This window comes from Phocoena sinus, chromosome 9, assembly GCF_008692025.1.
Source record: "Phocoena sinus isolate mPhoSin1 chromosome 9, mPhoSin1.pri, whole genome shotgun sequence".
In the NCBI taxonomy this organism is placed as follows: domain Eukaryota; kingdom Metazoa; phylum Chordata; class Mammalia; order Artiodactyla; family Phocoenidae; genus Phocoena; species Phocoena sinus.
In genome coordinates, this window is record NC_045771.1 from 90,572,963 (window position 1) to 90,591,216 (window position 18,254).

General features: G+C 47.2%; 2 protein-coding genes across 6 annotated transcripts in view; one reads left to right on the top strand and one right to left on the bottom strand.

Annotated features, from left to right (window-relative positions):
* The window catches only part of HBP1 (HMG-box transcription factor 1), a 33,533-nt gene extending 30,723 nt beyond the window's left edge, over positions 1–2,810 (top strand). For 2 of the 4 annotated variants that reach the window (XM_032642664.1, XM_032642665.1), the window contains 2 exons: positions 488–629; positions 1,706–2,803. In XM_032642664.1, the coding sequence (XP_032498555.1) occupies positions 488–629; positions 1,706–1,723 (160 nt within the window). In that variant the 3' untranslated portion in view covers positions 1,724–2,803. Of the gene's footprint in view, positions 1–487 lie in introns of all 4 variants that reach the window. The other 2 variants (XM_032642662.1, XM_032642663.1) reach the window with 2 other exon arrangements.
* Positions 2,470–18,254, bottom strand: part of COG5 (component of oligomeric golgi complex 5) — a 293,055-nt gene continuing 277,270 nt past the window's right edge. Inside the window, exons 20-22 of one of the 2 annotated variants that reach the window (XM_032642661.1) lie at positions 12,030–12,156; positions 11,284–11,363; positions 2,470–3,864 (exon numbers count right to left, since the gene is read on the bottom strand). In XM_032642661.1, the coding sequence (XP_032498552.1) occupies positions 3,750–3,864; positions 11,284–11,363; positions 12,030–12,156 (322 nt within the window). In that variant the 3' untranslated portion in view covers positions 2,470–3,749. The remainder of the gene's footprint in view (positions 3,865–11,283; positions 11,364–12,029; positions 12,157–18,254) is intronic. The other variant, XM_032642660.1, reaches the window with a different exon arrangement.

An 18,254-nucleotide genomic window follows, 5' to 3' on the forward strand; every position in this document is an offset into this window, starting at 1 on the left:
TTTTCACGGCGGTTGCATGAATGAAAAAAGGCTTATCGTGACTATTTGATGGGTTATGGGCACAAACAGAAAGAAAGAATACCTCTCAATACAAGGTGAATACTTTATGCTGCTGATACTAAACACTGTCTGCCTTAATAATCTTAAACATCTTTGGAAGACCGATGTACCCAATGGTAATTCAAACAAACCATTTCGTTGAAATATTTAACTTTTTTCTTCAAATCTAAGCTGTGTAAAATATCCAGTTTTTAGCCCTTTTAGATATTGGCCCTATTCTAGGAGGCTTTAATTGCCAAAATTACGATGAATGGACTATGACTTCAGATTTCACTGGAAATGAGTACAGTAGTCTTGACCTTTCTCCTTCTCTATGTTGGACAAGATTTTTGTCTTTCAACTTTCTACTTCTTCCTAAAGCAGCAGCACTTGACATGAGTTTTCTGAAAAATTCTTGCTTTCAACACTGTAAATGTTTCTTTTACAGAGCCATAAGTGTGATCCTTGGTGACAGGTGGAAGAAAATGAAGAATGAAGAGAGGAGAATGTATACATTAGAAGCAAAGGCTTTGGCTGAAGAACAAAAACGTTTAAATCCTGACTGTTGGAAAAGGAAAAGAACCAATTCAGTATGTTTCAACAAGTAGTTGCTTAAAGTGATCTTGACTTAACTCCAAAATTGTACTAGCGTATTGGAGCGGTTGTTAGAAGCTTTAAAAGGGTGTTGATGCCATTTCTCAGCCTTCTTACCTTTCAGAACCTAAATAATGTTTGCACACCATCATATATAAGGCAGGCTGCCTTTCGTCATTAGTGCCATTTACTCTTGTAGCTTGGAAAGTAGGAATGTTTGCTAGAGATGCTAAAGTAGAAGAATCTGAAATGAGTATTTCTGATTGGGTTGAAAGATGGGGCTTATTAACTCATTACTATCACAGGAGAAGAATTTTTTGATTTGGGGTGGTATGTCTCAACAGCCTTTCTTTTCTTAATTGGTGATGGGCTGTGGAGGTGGGGACTTCTGACATTTGCACAGAATTTCTAGGTTAAAAATCTCAGCAAGGAAGAAATAGAAAGGCCCGGGAAGGCTAGTAAACAAGTTTGCACCATAATAATGCTGTATTGGATAGACCTTATTCTTAAAAGTTTTCCATTACTAGACTAGCATCTTTTAAGTGTTTTCGATTAATTACAAGAAAACGTCACATGATTGATAGAACAGAATGAGCTCAATTTGAAATATCATTTAAAGACAAAGGGACAGCATCAGTACTTCGCAGCAGGAGGGCTGGCCAAGGATGTTCTAATTCATTCTCTGTATTTGTCTATTTCTGTATAGTAACATGTGGTTCTCATCTGCGTAAGAATTTCTTATAAAGAAGCAGTCAGCAGTCAGATTCCAGTATGAGGGTGACTGAACTAGATTTTTGAAGTTCTTTAGGATTCCATGTGGTAGGACTTGGCCTGGATCCCCTTTCCTGTCTGCTCATCCTAGTCGATCTCTCTTGTCTCAGCATTTTCATAAATTTTCTGGATGCTTGGACCATCAGGTATTATCAGACTTTAAAAAAATCACCACCTTTGAGAAAGCGATCTTTTTTTAATAGTATGGTTGTTAACATATTATCCATCTTAGCTTTCATTTGTAGAATTGCTATGTATTGATGTGTAAACATTCACTGAGTTATTAATTTTATCTCCACAGGGCTCACAACAACATTAAACCAGGATGCTTATGTTCTTAAGTCTGTATTTGCATAAACATTGACTGTTGATGGAAAGACTTAAGAAGATCAAGGTCTCACCATTTGTCCTGAATCCGTGTGACCGTAAGATACTGATAGCATTGAGTCTTGAAATGATTGATTTAATAATATGAGTGAGGATTTGCTTTCTCCATTAGAGCATTAAGTAAGCTAAAACTATCAACATTGTAAACCAAATTGCCTTATTTTCTTCCAAACTTCATATATGTCTATCAGGTAATATAGGCTTGAAAATTGATATCCTGTGGTGCTAAAGTACAGTAGAAAGAGAGGAGAAGTGTATACATGTTTTATTTTAAATTGTACAAAGGGGGAATTTAAAAATATGTAACTGCTGTTTATACATTGGCTCCTTACTGCTTATTAATCTGTATTGTATACATAATGGAGTGAAGCAGAAGCCGGGAGTTGGCCTTTCCTTGAGCAACCACCATATGGCTCAGCATCTGTGCCAAACACGGGGGCTCCTAGTCTGGCCAGTGCCAAGAGGTTGCCGGAACAGGGGGCAGGTGGATGGTGTCAGTGTCACAGCCTGAGAGCCACCTGCCACGGCTCCCGGAGCATGCTGAGTGGACGCGCCAGGTGGCAGCACCCACCCCTTGCTCGATGGAGACAGCCCAGGCCAAGGTAAAGTTAGTGAATAGCATTGGGGTATAGTCACTGTAATGGTGCTGTTAACGGTTGACACCATTGTATTTTTAACTTTTGTGTCCTGTATCTCCTCAGCCACATATCTTAATATCGTATTTGTCATCGTATCTCTATGGTGGGGGCAGACTTTGCACTTATGCAGTGCAACACGTGCACTTTACTTTCCTCCAAACTGTCTACAGTGAGAGCAAACACAATGGCAATACAGCTGCTTATGCTCTGAGCTACAATCATGGCTTTTCATGTTACTTACCCAGTGGTGTTTCTGGTTAGGAATCACAGCTGTAAAATTGAATTTCAGTTCATTACACTTCATGATGTTGCCCCTAAATTTTGCACACTATATTCTTGTATATTATTTCAAATAAAAGGAAAAAAATTGTTTATCTCTGACTTCCACTGATTGATCCTGACTGAACTTTACCAATGAGTCATCAGAATAACAGGTTCAGGAGATGGAAAATATTTTAGAAGTGGCTTATGGGATTTTAAACATTAAATTTAAAATAAAATGTTAATGACGGCAAGGGCAATAGAAAACTAAGGACCTAGATTACCTACTATTTATAAGAAATCTTGTAGAGTAAAAGTTATTTTTAACTTGGCATCTCTGTTACAAAGTTGAACAGCCCCAAAAGTCTGTTTTTAATAAAATGACACACAAGAGTGTAAAGACAGCCTTGCTCTATCTTTATTAAAGATACAGTAAGACACAGTTGAACAACATGTAGCCCTACATCTTAGCTTTGGGATATGCCAGTGGTTCCCAAACTTCGTTGCACGTTGGAAGCACTTCAGGATATATATTTTCTTAAATACTAATGCTTGGCTTCTACCCCCATATGTGTTAATAAGGGGTACAAATTGGGCATCAGGGTTTTTTAAAGCTTCTACCAGTGAGTCTAATATGCAGCCAAATATGGAAACCACTGGGCTACCTACTTATCCAGTGAGGAAGGATGCCAGTTGGGGAGAAGCAGTGTACTTACTATAAGTTGGTCGAATCCCTTAAGAAGCAGCGGGGACTCTGTGATGGGAAAGAAGTTTTAGATAGCCTCACAGAAAAGCCTGAGAGGAAAGACAAGAGTTTGGTATCTTTCTGGAAAAAATCAGGTCCACAGAGTTGGAAGGTGGTGATGATGAATCAGTTTTGACATTTTATGCTACGTAAGGTAGAAGGGCTTCAGAGGTAAACAGCAAAGATCAACAGGAAATACAAAAAATTCAATTACGTTCTTAAAATAGGCAGCTGTCCTTTAGAGTATGTGTTAGTTTAATTGCCGACCCTGGATGGGTTAGCACAAAATGGACACTAAGAAATACTTCACATTATTACTGAAGAGCAGACATAGCTTTTTGAAGCAGTTGAACCATTATGGGATAAACTGGTGCAAATTCTTTGCCTTCTCTGCTTTTAACTGATTGAACATAAGCTTCCAGGGCACCCCTGAAAACCAAAAGAAAACAAGGATCAGAAGATTATACAAATGAAATAAAGGAGCTCGGAGGATGCCAACACCTAAAAGCAGCCCATTTCTGGAACTGCTTTGCCCAGTCGACCAGCCCTCAAACACTTGGTGGTCGCGTTCCTGTGGTTAAGGTGCAGAGCTGTGCACGGTTTTCAGCCCGCGTTGCACTTAGTGGTCTCATCACCCAATCGGAGGCTCTCTGGCGGCTAAGATTTCTTTCCTACTGAAGAGACTTCTGCGGAGCCAAGCGCAGCCTGTCTTGACGCGCCGAGCTCACGAGGGGGCGCCCTGCACTGTGCAGCGTGCACGGCACTGCCGGAGGCGGGGCCCTCGCTCAGCACACACCGACACTGGCAGGGCTTTGTATTCCTGTTACCACAAGTCGGATAAATTGTTCTTAGGCTCCAACCGTTGGCCTATTAGGCGACGAGAAGGCAGGCAGTCTGAATTTAGCCAAGAGTATGATAATGATGTTCTCATGAATTAGATCCGGGGCCCACAGGTCAAGTCCAGCCCTGTGTTTGTTCGTTTATGCATATTTTTCATTATTGGTCTATTTAAGTTCCAAGTAGAACAATTTTTTGTCATAGCCATGAAGTTTCACACTCTTGAGAGTAGAGAATTTCCATAAAGATGTAAGTTAATACCATAACTCGGCTCACATACTGTCTCAAGTCCCATCTAATGTGTAATTTTTCACTTTTATTTGCTCCCAAACACTGAAAATATGCATCCTCTGTCAGGCTTGGCCGTTATTTTCATTTCACTGCAGGGGATATACTTGCCAGGCGCGTGTCCAGCTCTGCTCACACCACAGCGCCCTGCAACCCCACTAGTCACTGTCATGGTTTCATACACAACTGAATCTCCAATCTCTCATTTCCAGCCCTGACCTCCCTCCCGATCTCTGTGTTCTGGACATCTTATCTGATTCCTTCCAGGTCTCCCTCAAACTCACCTGTCAGAAACCTAGGGCTGTCCGAACCCATGGAACGTATAACACTGGGAGTGAGCCCCAGTGTAAGCTACGGACGCTGGGTGACCATGATGTCCATGTGGGTTTCCCAGCTGTAACAAATGGGGCCACTGTGGAGGAGGGGGTGTTGATAATGGGGGCGGCTGTGCAGTGGGGGCAGGGGACAGGGAAAAATCTGTGCCTTCTCAAATCTGCTGTGAACCTAAACCTGGTCTAAAAAATAGCAAAGAAAAAGGAAAAAACAAACCTAGAATAAAAAAACTCTGCCCCTTCCCCTATTTCAGCAAAGGACACCATCATCTCCCCAAGGTCTGTATCTAAAATTCTTTTAGTCTACACCTGACCACCACTTTTAACTTACCCCACGTTACCACATCCGGTCCCTCCTCTCCCCTTTAGCTTCAGTCTCAACCCTGCCATCTTGTGCCCTATTTGCTGCTGTAGCCTCATAGGTGGTGGTCACCCTGGTGCCATCAGCCCTGCACTAGAGGACCTGCCACACTACAGCCAGAGACGGCCCCCTGAGGTCCGTGACCTGCCATGCCCTCTCGCCATCGGGGCAGTGTCTCCACTCAACCCCACCGAACACCAGCTTCATCAACAACCTCCCCCAACGCTGTGCAACTGCTGGGTTCCAAACCGTTTGCTGTGCCCTAAAAAGACCCTCAAATCATTAGTTTCCGTTGTTCGCGTTACAGACACAGGCAGAGCAGCTCCATCCAGCTCACTGGTGACTCTCAGCCCAACCCTGAGAGACCTGGGTGCTCGTGCAAATACCACTCTGAAAGAAAGATGCCTCTGCCTAACAAGGTCGGGCTTCAAAAAGGGCTTGTTTCCCTTCAACCACACTGGCTTGTCTCATTATTAGCAAGACACAGCTTCTTCATTAACCATCCTTATCTTTGGAACGCCCCCCCCCCCACTTTCTTCCTCATAGAGCTTTTACACAGGACCAGCCAAAATGCCTTGCTTTTGATAAAGCCTTTCCTAACTCGAGGCAGCACAAAGCTGAATCCACCGTGGAGTCACATAAAGTGGAAAGGTCTGGGACTTCTGCACCAATAGCATGGCTTAGCCAGACCCCAGCATTCGGGGACGGATTCCTGAAGGCTGGCTTCAAGTGAAGTAATACTTTACTACTCATGCTAAAGTAATCAAACTAGAAACCAGCTCTGGGGGGGCCTGGCAGGCTCTTAGTTAAGAAGCACCACTGGTACATCAGGCTCTGCGCTCCACACCGCCCCCCTCCCCGCACTGAACTAGCTGTGTGATCTGGGCTACATTTTGAGCCTATTTGCTCATCTGCAAAGTGGGAAGAATACCTACATGATTTAGTTTTGAGAGTTAGAGGATCGTACTGTGAAGAACCTGGCTCTCTTCCAAGTACATCTATGAACCTATGAAGCACTCAAATACGGTTTTCCCCACCGCGCTTCTGATGGCCTCAGATTCTCCATGTAAGGGGCAAGTTGTTTACGCTTCTACCATGCATGACCACATTGCCGTGAAAGGATCTGTGTGTTGGTTCGTTTCCCTCTTAATATGTAACAACTCTGAGGCTTGGGGCTGTTTTCTGCATTTATGTAGCCCCAGGACCTAAGTGCTTGCCAAATGCAGGGTGAACGAATTAAAAAAGTGAATTAGATACAGGAAGACAGAGAACTGTAATGAAAAAGACAAAAGCAATGAAGAAAGGAAATAAAAGAGAAGCATGAGTGCAGGGATCCTCAAAAGTACAGGCAGGCAAAATGGAATTTAATGCCCTTAAAGAACAATGTCCTGTGAGATGCCTTATTCATGTCAGGGCTGAGCCTTAGATGAAGCTGTTTCTCTGTGAAAAAACTTGTTTCTTTTAGTAATGCTATTTAAGTTGCTATGGCATCCTGGGCAAACGCCCCACTCCCAACATGTAGTCCCTCCAGATTCACACAAGGTAGAGAAACCCCCAAGGGCTCCAACTGTCTTTGAGACAATGGTGTATATGTATCAGTCTAAGAAATTAATGCACTGAAATTCACAGAAACTGTAATTCTGCAATGAATGGGTTAGAGTCATTTTTATCTAATCAATGGACAAAAATCCACTTAGCAGTTTCATCTGCTTTCAGAAGGATAAGATATTACATAAAACTAGACAATATGTGGAAGAAAGTTCAGAAATGAGTTTGGTTAGTGTTTTTGGTTTTCATCAAAAACACCATCAGAACTATGGAGAGAAAAAAGATTAAAGCTGCCCTCCCACGTAAAATCAGAGCAAGATTTTCAAGCAATTATTACTTCATTTGCTTGAGCAAAACATCAGCTTTCTTGGAAGTCGGGCCAAGCATTATGTAAGAGTCTCAACTCTGGTTTGTATCCAAAATAGGAAGATTATTAAAGTTACCCTTATTGAAAAAAGAAATTAGTATAGGAATTGTGCAAACAATTAGCAGAGGGGAGGGTTTGTGGTAACATGGCAACACTGCCCAATGTGATATAAACTAACCAAGTGGAGGATTTTACGGAACACACAAAATTGATTTTTGTCAGGCAGGACCTACCAGTGTGCTTAGTACAGAGATACCTAAATGACTTAAAAAACTACCATGTGCCTTCGCAGGCCTTCCCCTGACTCCATCCTCCCCTGGGTCTCACCTCAGGCACCCAGTTCCCAGAACTGGAAGGGATCTCACACCACAGGAGATGTTCCTATGTGGAGACCAAACCCCCACCTCCAACAACAGGGATCCCGTGGTTCTGCAGAAGTGGAGCAGCTGAGGGAATGGTTCCCAGCCCGTGGGCCCTGGACGCCCGGAGGAGGGCAAGGGGTCCAAGGATGCACGCACGGGGCACTGAGAACTGTCTGACGATTGTACAGGTGAAAAGTACCAATAAGCAAATAAAGTCTGTATATAGTTGTGACACCATAAAGGTGTTCCCCTACTGAGACTCAGGAAAAACAAAGGAGAAGAGGCCACAGTCAGAAGAGTTGCTGTCCTACTGCCAATATCAAGAGTCGGTATGTATGCTGCCAATCCTACCTCTTGTGCAGAACTTGAGAAATCTTTCCATCACAACCTCAGTCTTCATCTTTGCCGAGAACGTAGTCAATACCTGCAGACCCCCAGGAGTTCCCCAGGCTGCCGCCCCGCCCCCAAGGGCGCACACGCCTGCCTGGCAGGGGCCGGGAAGTACCATCTTCCCCACTGGCCCCAGGAGTCACTGATGACTCCACTTTTAAAATTAACTTGACTAGGATCCATTCAAGCTCTAGAGAAATGTCTGGTGTCAAAAAGAAGCAGAAAGGAAGGCAGAAGAGAGGTCATTACTTGCCGTTTGTTCTGCAGCACTAGCTGCTATACCCTCGATCTGCCCTACTTCTGACGACTTAACACACTGCGCCGGGAGGAGATGAGTCTACAACAAGGTTTGCCCCCAAAGCTAAAACAAATTTACTGACATTTAAAGGGCAATACTCACCCTAGGTTTATCTACAGGGGCAAGAAATTCATCCAGTGGTGCTTCAGTATGCAGGGATGAAATCAGTTTTGCAATAACAGGTAAGAAAGGACGTTCTCTAGGACAGAGCTTCCTGCTTTGTTAGCAGCCTGGGCCGGAGCAGGAGCACAGGGTTTGGAGCCCCCAAGGAGGGCTTCATTCCCTGCTCAGGACCGAAGGCTCTGGTATCAGCCATGCGTGGCGTGATGCGCAGGCCTGATTCAAAAAGCTTGACAGCATTTCTGAGCATGGTTTTCGGTTGCTAAATATAGGCTCAGCAACAGCACTGCCGATGAAATCACTCGGGAGACATTTTTAAAAAGAAGCAAAAGGAATCAGATTTGTGATGTGCCCACAGCAGGACAACTGTTGTAGATGAGCTCAGTCCAACTCGTTAGAGGACAAAGGTGCGCCCTGTTCCATCAACTGAGCCCTGCACACTCCTGTACTAGCCAGTGGGCTGCAGCTGGCGAGTCAACGGGACTCGGGGAGGGCACCGCAAAGCCCCACACCAGCCCCGGCGGAGTCCCCCGTCCACACCTGGGGCCTCTTCTGAGGGCCGTTTAACCAGACGCCGCACTGACGGTGACAGCTTCACCACACGTCCCACCCCACTCCTCGCTCAGATACTCAGAGCCGAGAGGACAAGCGGCCAGCACAGAAGAAGAGCAGGGGCGCGGGCCACCCTCCTCTTTATCCACTGGCAGGGCCGGGTGCTCCCCCTGGGCGCCGGTCGCCACACTTGAGGACTCGGCACCGCTCCCGGATCTGGCGGGCTGAGGCTTCCTCCACGACCCCCACAGCTTCCTTCCTCGGCGGCAGGGGGAGTGGAGTGGGGTGGGCTCACACTTGGCGACTGTGCTGTGAAGCCCCAGCTGTGCTGCGGAGCCACGGGCCACTTTAAGAAATCCCAATGCTGGCTCCCAGGGAGATTCCGAGGCAGTCAGGGTGTGGCCTTGACATGTGGATTTTTCAAAGCTCCCTAAGTGACTCTTGGGTGCAAACACAGCCGAGAACCACTTCAGCACACGAGCCCCAGGCTGGCTCTGGAGAGCCCAACTCATCCCCTGCTCTTAGACTCAAGCAAAGGCTGGTTTGGTGCCCTGGTCCCCAGGCTAAGAGCATTAGGGTCCCTTGGAAGAGTCGAGAATGGCTTCCAAAGTGATTTAAGAGGTACAACTGCCTGGCTTTGGAGAATGAGGGTGACAGAGGAGTTGAATGATGGCTTAAAGGTTTTATAGCTTGGCTGGATATAGGTGACAGTGACACCCCAACCAAAACAGGGAGTCTACATCGACAGAGGAATGGATAAATAAGATGTGGTACATATATACAATGGAATATTACTCAGCCATTAAAAAGAATGAAATAATGCAATTTACAACAACATGGATGGACCCAGAGATTGTCATACTGAGTGAAGTAAATCAGACGAAGAGAAATATCGTATGACATCCCTTATATGCAAAATCTAAAAAAAAACCGATACAAATGAACTTATTTACAAAACAGAAGCAGACTCACAGACTTAGAGAATGAACTTATGGTTACGGGGCTGGCAGGGGAAGGATGGGGGGATATTTAGGGAGTTTGGGATCGACATGTACACACTGCTATATTCAAAACAGATAACCAACAAGGACCTACTATACAGCACAGGGAACTCTGCTCAGTGTTATGTGGCAGCCTGGATGGGAGAGGAGTTTGGGGGAGAATGGATACATGTGTATGTACGGCTGAGTCCCTGAAACTATCACAACATTGTTAACTGGCTATACTCCAGTATAAAATAAAAAGTTTACAAAAAAAAAAAAAGTCATGAGTCTACGAGAATGAGCAGGTCTGAAAGGAAAGACGATTTACTCTCAGCATCTTGGGGTTGAGATTTCTGTGGGGCTTTGAGTGATGACATGTGACAGCAAGTTTGCTGGCCTGAGGCCCTGGGCAACCAAGATGAACCACAGACCCGGAGCCACAGGACAGAAGAGGTCACGAGAGTCATGGGTCTGGGTGAGCTCACCTGGGAACCAAAGTACAGATCGAACATGAAGGGAAAAGAGCCAGGAACACACTGTGGGAAATGATGGCCTTTAAGGAGTGGACAGAAGAAGACAGTTCAGCAAACGAGACTGAGGGAAAATATGGCCACAGAGATGAGAAGAGAAACAGATGACGGAGGTGCCACGGAAGATCCAAGAAGGCAGGGCCTGTCTTGGTTTGCTTTGTGTCCTCAGGGCCTGGCACATGGTGAGTATCAATAAAAATAAGTGGAATCGGTCAGCTGATGAGCAGTTTCAAGAAGGAAGTGGTGGTCACTTCTAGCTAAAGCTGCAGAGTGGTAAAGTGAGAACAGAAACATCTGCATTTGGTGGCTAAGAGGTCTCTGGAGATTTTGGTGAGGGAAATTTCAAAGGAGAGTGCTGATGGAAGAGAGATGCTTAGTAAGTCGTATGGGACAGTGCAAGCATCCCACCCTGGGCGTGGCGGGGGTGTACGGGGGGGTGGTGGGTGTGTCTGCATGTGTGCGCACACGTGCATAAACACACCTGAGAGGCACTAGGCTGCTGGGTGTCCTTGTTTTCTACTAAAAACAGTATCACGTTTACTCCCATCTGCGTTCCACAACTTCAGTAACTGCCCCACGTGGAAATGAAGCAGAAAATGGAGCCAAGGCAAGGAGTCGCTTCATAGTTGAGGTTGGTTTTCAAAACAGAAGCGCATGGTTCTTAGGGCTGCATCAGGCACGGGACAGCACAAGAGGGGATGTGGAGGGCACGGAAAGCAAAACCTGACATGCCCCCCAGCAACGCGCCCCGGCAGCACTCCAGCAGGTGAGGCGCCTGCCCCGGGGGAGCACAACGTGCACACGCCCGCCGGGCCCTCTCCTTCCTCCTCCCCTACATCCCCCATGCCCTGGGCGGTGCCCCTGCAGCACACAGCTCTACCTGACGAGGAGGAGCCTGTCCTTTTCAGAGGGATGGTCATCCAGCCACTGGGAGAAGCGTGCGTGGGACCACTCGGCCCTCTGCAGGGTGGAAACACAATCAGAGGAGAGAGGGTGAATCCCATCCTGCGACAGCACGTGCAGGTCCAGAGAGGATCGCAGGTATTCCCGGGGTCAAATGACGCCAGACACCTGCCCAATGGCAGGCGGCACAGCCCCTGGGGCACCTTCCTGACTCCCAAGGAGCGTTTTGGGTTTGCCAACTGAAGGTAGGTCAGAAAAGTAAATGGAGCCTCCGTCAAAAAAGCTTTATGGGGCTTCCCTGGTGGCGCAGTGGCTGGGAGTCCGCCTGCTGATGCAGGGAACGCAGGTTTGTGCCCAGGTCCGGGAAGATCCCACATGCCGCGGAGCGGCTGGGCCCGTGAGCCATGGCCGCTGAGCCTGCACGTCCGGAGCCTGTGCTCCACAACGGGAGAGGCCACAACAGTGAGAGGCCTGCGTACCGCAAAAAAAAAAAAGCTTTATGAACATAAATTACTTGTGTCACTATTATTTAAAGGGCTAATTCTAGATGCAGCAGGCAATTTTTACACTGCTGAGAAAGTAGGGGCTGGGCAGTGGGAATCTTTCTTCCTTCCTTAGGCATTTGCTCAAGACAGGAATCCGTGATTACGTAAGGCAGGAGAAGGTCGGGCACCTTCAGCTGGGGGGAGGGGGGCGGCAGCGGCACATTCTTCACTTCCTTACCTGGAAGGGGGATCTCAGCTCAGGGGGTGCTCTTGTGAACAAAAACTGAATAATGATGCTGAATGGAATAATGTCCCCCAGTGCAGGGCTGCTGGCCACGTGTTCACTTGTCTGGAAGAGCAGTGGTCTAAAAGAGGGAAACGCAGAAGTTATTTAGTGCTATTCGATACAGAAAGAGGTGACTTGGCAGAAGAATCACAATAGCATACTAACAGAATATAACCGCACAGTAGCGTAATAGCATACTACGCAGTAGAAGAACGAATAACAGCAGACTTCCTACACTGGCTAATTCCTAACCATGTCTTAACCCCCTGTTTAGCCGGGAGACACACACACCCACCCCACACTCTGGCAGGTGGACCTGCCCTTCAGCTCCTTCCTTGACCCCCAGCTCACTGCCTTTGGGTCTGACTTTACTTCAAGGTGACTCAGCAAAATCCCCTCTTGGAGCTCATCTGATGAACAGGCTAAAATCACAGCACTTAGCTGAAGCTGTCAAGTAGTTATAACTAATAGGTTCGGTCAAAATTTTCAGTTTTTATTTTATATAAAATCCTTCCTTGGGCTATAATCTAATGTGGATAAATTCAAAATTTCAATAAATTCAAAATTCAGTTTTCTATACAACTTTTCAAAGGGCAATTACGTCCTTGTATATACAAAATTATTACCTCACTGACCATCCCTCCCTTCTGACACACTGTGTCTGGGCGTCACCATCCACGAAGGGCCTCCCTCATTTTACTGTACTTCACAGATTTGGTGTTTTTTACCAAACTGAAGGTTTGTGGCAACCCTGTGTTGTTAGATGATGGTTAGCATTTTTAGCAATAAAGTATTTTTAGTTAAGATACGTACAATTGTTTTAGACATAATGCTACTACATACTTAATAAACTATAGTATAAACGTAACTTTTACATGCACTGGGAAACCAAACAATTTGTGTGGCTGGCTTTACTGTGACAGTTGCTTTACGGCAGTGGTCTGGAACCAAACCCGTAATATGTCCGGGGTACCCCTGCATTTTACAGGAGCCTGCAGGAAAATCTATCCCATTACCCAACCACCTACCCCCTTGTCAAAGGCTGTCAAAAATAATTTGAAACTTTTACTGACTCTTCCTTGGCTTTGGGCTCTGATGGATAAGAGTTAATTAAAGGCCAAGCTGTAGAGGCTGAATCTCAAGAGGAAAGATGGCAGCAACATCTCCTGACTCAGCAGCGATTCTGAAGTATGTAAAATAGCTCTGTACCTGGGCTCTTTCTTCACCCCACGTAAGTTACTCCAATCTACAGCTGAAGGCCTGGACGAACCAGAGACACAAGCTTCTTCACCACACTGATGATACACTCAAGAGTCAGCAGTGCTCTCAAAAGATAGTTGGTTCTCCAGAATATATTGGAAATATATTGGATATATTTATCCCTGGTAGGGATTTTTCTAATTTCAACTGTTTTGTAAAACAACATTATTCTATAATTTATTGTCTTTAACTACTATGGAAACTTTTCATTTCATCTGTGTTGCCTGTCTCCAGACTTCCACAAAGCTCTGAACCAGGTCCTCTGTGGGAGCAGGGCTAGGGTCTTCCCACAGCTGTGGGTGGTACACTTGCCTTGAACACTTCCAAGGGCAGTCATCTCACAGAGCTCCACGCTGCAGAGCCTTAGGCAATGAGTCCAGCACCTACTCGGGTATGAAAACGTTGCTGAGGGAATTCTGGTTTTCCTGGAGGCATCCCTGTTTAAGTCCTTCTGTGTGGCAGAGACCCTGTCTCCATCTAGGCAAAGCTCCTAGTTTTAACAGCAGCAGCAATGGCTACCACACAGAACACTTATTTAAAGCTTTAGACACGTGAACTCATTTATTCCTCCAAACGACCCTATGAGGTAGGCACTGTTACATCCCCATTTTACAGACAGGTAAACTGAGAGGAAGAGAAATCAAGTAAAAGCTAGGAAAGGGCAGAACACAGACTCAAACCTTTGCAGCCTGGCTCTTCATTTTGCCAGACAGCCTCTTTTAGGATATCAACTGTAGCAACTACTCATCACGTTTTTAGAACAGACAGACTTATTCTCAGAGAGAAACAAAGACCCCTGGAGAAAGTACAACTTCAAACTGTTAACAACTCCCATATGGTAACCTGAGCAAAGTAATGTTTCCAGGACACCGTTTGAAGGCCATGCAATTATTATCTCTTTAGGTATCCCCAAATTCTCTCCATGGGTCAAGGACCTCCAGTCACCCACATAATTGAACCATATCATCACAGTCTCTCTTGGAATTATTTTCACCCGGCAAGACCTGAAGTTCTTCGGGGGGGTGGAGGGCAGCGATGAGCACTACGGTCTCAGAGGCCTCTAGAAGCTGACTCGGGGTGGGAGGGGAGGAAACTGTGCCCCAGCTCCACTTCCCGTAGCCTGGAGAACCCTTGTCCCAGCAGAGGAAGCTGAAACATCTCACAGCCCAAGGTCACCGGGTGCTGAGCAGCTGACATTCCCAGACTCAAAGCCAGCCTGAGGCCAAGCGCATGTTTGAGCTGTAACAGGGCAAAGAGCCAGTGGGGAGGCGGCTCATCCTGCTGGCGCTCCTGAGAGGCCACCCTGAGGATGTGGGCAGACAGGGGAGCTTGTGCCTTCACTTCTCTCCCGGCTGCCCCTGGTCTGGTGAGAGTCCTCCCCTGCCCCAGTAAAGCCCAATCTTTCCCTACAGCATGTGACATGGTAGGATTCATCCTGAACCCTAGCTCATGACATGAGGAGACCCGGGGCGGAGAGGCCAGTCCTGTATGACAGTCCTCCACTTACTGAAGGGCAGCCACATGGAATCCTTTCTGCCTCTATGACAAAAAGATGACCAAGAATTTTGGTCCCCACTCTCTCTCAGTGCTCCCTATATGAAGTCCCACGTACAAATGCTTTAGAATTAAGTACTAAGAAACAATGAACATTTTCCTAAGAATTGATATACTACCTTCCTCCCGAAAGTGAGAATTACATAGCTGATTCTGTTCCTCTTTTATCTTTGGCTTCAGGAAGTTTAAAGTCAAATTTGAAACTTATCTACCACAATTAAATTAGTTTTATGGTTTGAATATTTGTGTTTTTCTTTGTTTTCCTTCTATATTCTTGATGCAAACGGCAAACAATCCAAGGGCAGGAAGGGAAGAAGGATGAGAAAGGGAGAGGGAGGGAGACGGTGAGGGAGGAACGATCGGTAACGTGCCACGGCCGGCAGCCCAGCCGAGCCACACACGAGGCTGCTGACTGCAACACCTGCACAGGGCAGGCCTGATAGAAACCAGCTCACTTTGAAACAGCATCTTCTGGTCAATCACTTGTCCCTTTGGAGCTCTGAGTCACAGCTGTAATTTTTCTGCCAAGACCAAATCTTCCGCTCTAGCCACTAACAGGACTGCCAAAAAAGCCACGGAAAGCACAACTGGATTTGATTTCCTATTATGCATCACTGACATAATTACCTGTAAACACTGAATGCAGACATTTTGTTTCCGGTGCTTGTTTTAAGAAGCTGAAAGAACACAGAATGAGAACCTCCCTTCTCTCTGATTCCAGGTGGAATCTGAAATACTGGCAAGTTCAAAAAATACATCACCATCTGAGGTGATAAAAGGAACAAAAGGAAATTAATTAAGATGTTATAAAACACAGATACCCCAAATGCCACAAAATCACTCTTAGAGAAAATTACTCTAAGTAGCAGTGTTTTTCAAGGTTAAACTTTACAGGCAGCTGGTATTTCTTTTTTAATTTATTTACTTTTGGCTGCGATGGGTCTTTGTTGCTATGCCCGGGCTTTCTCTAGTTGCAGCGAGCAGGGGCTACTCTTCATTGCAGTTTGCAGGCTTCTCATCGCGGGGGCTTCTCTTGTTGCAGAGCACGGGCTCTAGGCACGCAGGCTTCAGTAGCTGTGGCTCGCGGGCTCTAAGCGCAGCCTCAGTAGTTGTGGCGCATGGGCTTAGTTGCTCCGTGGCATGTGGGATCTTCCCGGACCAGGGCTCGAACCCGTGTCCCTTGCATTAGCAGGCAGATTCTTAACCACCGCGCCACCAGGGAAGTCCCCAGCTGGTAGTCTTAATTAATCAAGTATTAGATCCCATTAGAAAAAAACTGTACTTCTAGTAGATCTCCACATTTAAGTGATCCAGAGCTGTGTAGCTGTCAGTCTTCTGTTAAGGCCAATTACAGAGCGGAACAAGACTCGAGTCCTGCTGTCCCGCGTCCACAGCCAGCACCCGGGGTTCCTGGGCTGCCTGCCGCCACCCGCACCGCAAAGCCCCTTTTGGTGAGGGCAGCCCAGACCACTGAGAATGTGCACTGAGACGCGGAATCAGCAGAGAAATGGGTGGGGCAGGAGGGGAGGACATGGGGCTCCTCCCTGCACTGGACATAGTGAGGGCTTCGGAGAGATGGGAAGAGGCCCAGATACGGTGGCAGGAGAGACTGTGTGTGTCCCAGGAGAGAACGGAGCAGGAGGCTGATGACTGGGGGGTGAGTCAGGGCTCAGAGCAGAGAGGTGAGAGGACCCCCAGGTTCCTGTCTTGGAGTCTAAGGCTGTCAGTCCCAGGGGACCAGGACAGAAAGGACGCAGGGGTTTCAAGCAGGCGTCCTCTGAGAATAAAAGCCCACATTTGGTTCAAGCTTCCTGCAGCATCTCCCGGAAGGCTGTCTGCAGCAGAAGATGGGAGATGCGGCATTTCAGAGCAGGAGGTCACCGCCAAAGTGGGGAGTTTAGACTCTCTTTAACACTCTCTGACTTCTCCTGGATGAATCATATAAGCGTGCACATATTGCTCTAGGACACTCTGGAGTGCAAACAAGCACAGACTTCTGGGATAAGACGCGGGGCTCGGTGGTTGTGAGCACAGGCAGTCCTGGGTCTGAAATGCAGCCCTGCGGCTCACACACAGTTCTCACATGTGCAGCCCCAAAAGCTTACACCCCTCAGCCTTAACTGCTGCCTGGGAGTTGTCCCTAACTCTCATCTATTGTGGTGAGGGTGGAAGGAGAAAGTACCAGGACAACGCTCAGCACAGGCTTAGCATATAATAATCAAATAATGACTGTTAGAATAAAAACGACAATAAATGAACTATCCAGTCCTCCACATTTACCCGGCTGCTCCTAGCACTGCCGAAGTATTGGCAGACAGCAAAGCGAAGCAAGCCCCAGATGTGGCTGCCTTCTGTCTTCAACGCTGACATCAGAAACTTGGAATTAAGAATCCAGAAACCTTGGGGAAATCGTGATTGCAGAGGATGGACTGAGTGGAAAGAAGGAACAGAACACATCTGGGGTCGGAAGTGCTCGTCACGGAGGCTGCAGAGACGGCCACCGTCAGGTCTGCAGACCCGCAGGCAGGCACCTGCGCGGAACCTCAAGTGGCAGATGATCACGGAGGTAACTGCAGACACGGGAACCCTCACCACTCCTCCAACTGAAAACTGTTGACGTGAACACCACACTCTAGAGTTATTAATGCTCTTCCTTCTCCGGGCCCCTCATGCTAGGAGATCCATCAGAACACCCCTTATCTCCTGGCAGCTCTCAATGCTCTTCCACTAAACCCAAGGAAGCTTCCAGCAGAGCAGGCTGTTCCCTGGGAGCAGGCCTGCCTGAAGGCAGGGTCTGTGTCCCGGGAGGTGAGAGGCCTGTGGCTCTTTCTGTCCTTTGTCTCACAACGAGCTGCACTGACAGGCCCCTGGCCAGGTAGAGCAAAGGTAACCTCCCTCACGGACACCTCTTGGGGGACACCGTCATGCTGCGGAGGGGTGGACAGGGACAGGGACAGCGCCTCGTGTGTCTTGTGTACAAACACAAACCACCCAGGGGCAAGTCCCTAATGTCGGCAGCTTTCTGAGGCAGCATTCGCTCCGGGGTAAAAGATTCCCGCTGCCTGGGAAATTCTCATGTAGACAGTAAAAGGTAAATGCCTGGAAGAGGCTTGCCAGCCTAATTAAAGAGTCCACTGACATTACGTCCAAGAGAAGTGCCCTGTGGCAGATGGCTGCCTGATGAGGGGAGGGTGCGCCTGCCAAAGCCAGGGTGTCTGGGGAGGGGGGAGGGGAGGCTGCACCGGGGTCTGGGCTGGAGACGCCCTGCCTGGCACCGTCACCCTCCCTTGCACTGGGCCTGCTGCCCCCTCCTGCAGCCCCTGCCTCTAAACCTGCTGGGCTTTTGGTAGTTTGGCTGCCTGT